Source organism: Manacus vitellinus, unplaced genomic scaffold (genome assembly GCF_001715985.3).
Source record: "Manacus vitellinus isolate BGI_N305 unplaced genomic scaffold, ASM171598v3 scaffold_41_pilon, whole genome shotgun sequence".
NCBI classification, from domain to species: Eukaryota; Metazoa; Chordata; class Aves; order Passeriformes; family Pipridae; genus Manacus; species Manacus vitellinus.
Genome location: NW_021940545.1, coordinates 5,170,737 through 5,172,263, shown reverse-complemented (window position 1 = coordinate 5,172,263; position 1,527 = coordinate 5,170,737). Strand labels below are relative to the sequence as shown.

General features: G+C 62.9%; 1 protein-coding gene across 1 annotated transcript in view; it reads right to left on the bottom strand.

The window, feature by feature from the left end:
- MFRP (membrane frizzled-related protein) overlaps window positions 1–1,205 on the bottom strand; it is a 5,349-nt gene extending 4,144 nt beyond the window's left edge. Inside the window, exons 1-2 of the mRNA XM_029962066.1 lie at window positions 1,197–1,205; window positions 267–331 (exon numbers count right to left, since the gene is read on the bottom strand). Of these exons, the coding sequence (XP_029817926.1) occupies window positions 267–331; window positions 1,197–1,205 (74 nt within the window). The remainder of the gene's footprint in view (window positions 1–266; window positions 332–1,196) is intronic.
- Window positions 1,206–1,527: the final 322 nt, after the last annotated feature.

Genomic DNA, 1,527 nt, shown 5'->3' with positions numbered 1-1,527 from the left:
CCCTCTGCAGGCCCCTTCCCCCTCGCCCCGTTAATCCAGCTCAGCTGAGGATGCCGAGGTCAGGCTCTGGCACGGAGAACCAGCGTCTTAAAGGGGACTGTGCTCTCACCCACCCCGTGGGGAGCCTGTCCTGACAGGGACCCTGCTCCTGGGGGCACAGGGGCTCCCTGGGTTTGGCTGCTGACCCTGGGCACCCCACTGTTGAGGGCAGCACTGAGGGGGCTGTGCTGGGGACCCCAGGCTGAGCGTGTCCCCCCTTGCCTCACTGGGTGCCCGAGCCCAGCCACCTGCATTCCTGCTGCCCCTTAATGCCTCGGTGCCCGTCTGGGCCCTAAGCAGGGGAGAAAGGGGCCATTGTTCAGGGGCTTTGAGGAAAGTCTGGGCACTGCAGGGCTGGAAAGGCTCCTTCTATCTCCGGGCAGTGGAGGGACTGCCACCTGCACACACCTTGCTCCAGGGACATGGGTGCTCCAGGGACATGGGGGCTGCTGGGTCTCCAGAGCCATGCACAGCCAGGCTGTCCTGGCACCGGTGGCAGCTTCCCACCACCCTCCCTCCCAGAGAACACCACGTGCACGCAGAACTCTTTTCAAGCTCGAATTTATTCCCGCACGAGTCTCCCTTGTATGAGACACTTCCCACCCATCTTGCTTACACAGTAAACAAGCCACCTGCCAAGCAGCAGCGCTGCCCCAGTCCAGTACCTGCCCCGGGCAGCCCCCCCAGCCCGGCCTGCCCTCCCTGAGCCCCGCTGGGATGCCCCAGGCTGGGCAGGGTGCTCGTGCCAGCGCTCAGCCCGTGCCCGCAGGGCAGTAAGGGCAAAGCCAGCCGGATGCTGGGTTGGATGTAGCTGCCCTGCAGGCTGGGATGGTGCTGGGTCGGGCCCGTCCCTCCTCCCACTGCACCTCAGGCAAAGGCTGGACGGGGAGGAGGTGAATAAATTAGAGAAAAGGCTAAAAAGGCCACTGGCATTTGCTTTAGCTGGAGGACGGAGCAGCAGGGTGGGTCCCCGGGCACCCAGGGGGGGGCTCCTGATCACGGGGAGGAAAAAGCCCCAATTGCAGATGGTCCCGGAAAGCCACTGTCCTCCCCTCCCTCTCCTCCACGGGGAGGATGTTCCTGTGCAACCCCAGTGGCCCCCCGCTCCCCTAAATGGTTTAAGGCACCGTTGTATGAGGGGGCAGGTAAAAACCTACCCGAGGCATCCCCCGACACCAGTCCCTGGAGAGGCAGGAAGCGGCGGGGTGGGTGCTCCAGGTGAAGCAAAGTCCACTATAAATACATATAAATTCCACAAAATGTTCTCCTCCCTCCTGTCCGTGAGTCTGGGCCTGAGCTCAGGCTGCTGTGAGGAGTGTTTGTGTGGGGCAGCTGCTGGGGAGCTGCTGGAGGAGGCAACTGGAGTGCTGGAGTCCTTTGCCAGGAGGTTTGGAAGTGCCAGGAGGAGGTCGGGAGCAGTTCACCAATCCTCTGGGGTAGCCAAGCAGGTACAGGAGTGCCAAGAGGCCAGGAGGGATGAGTGAGGCT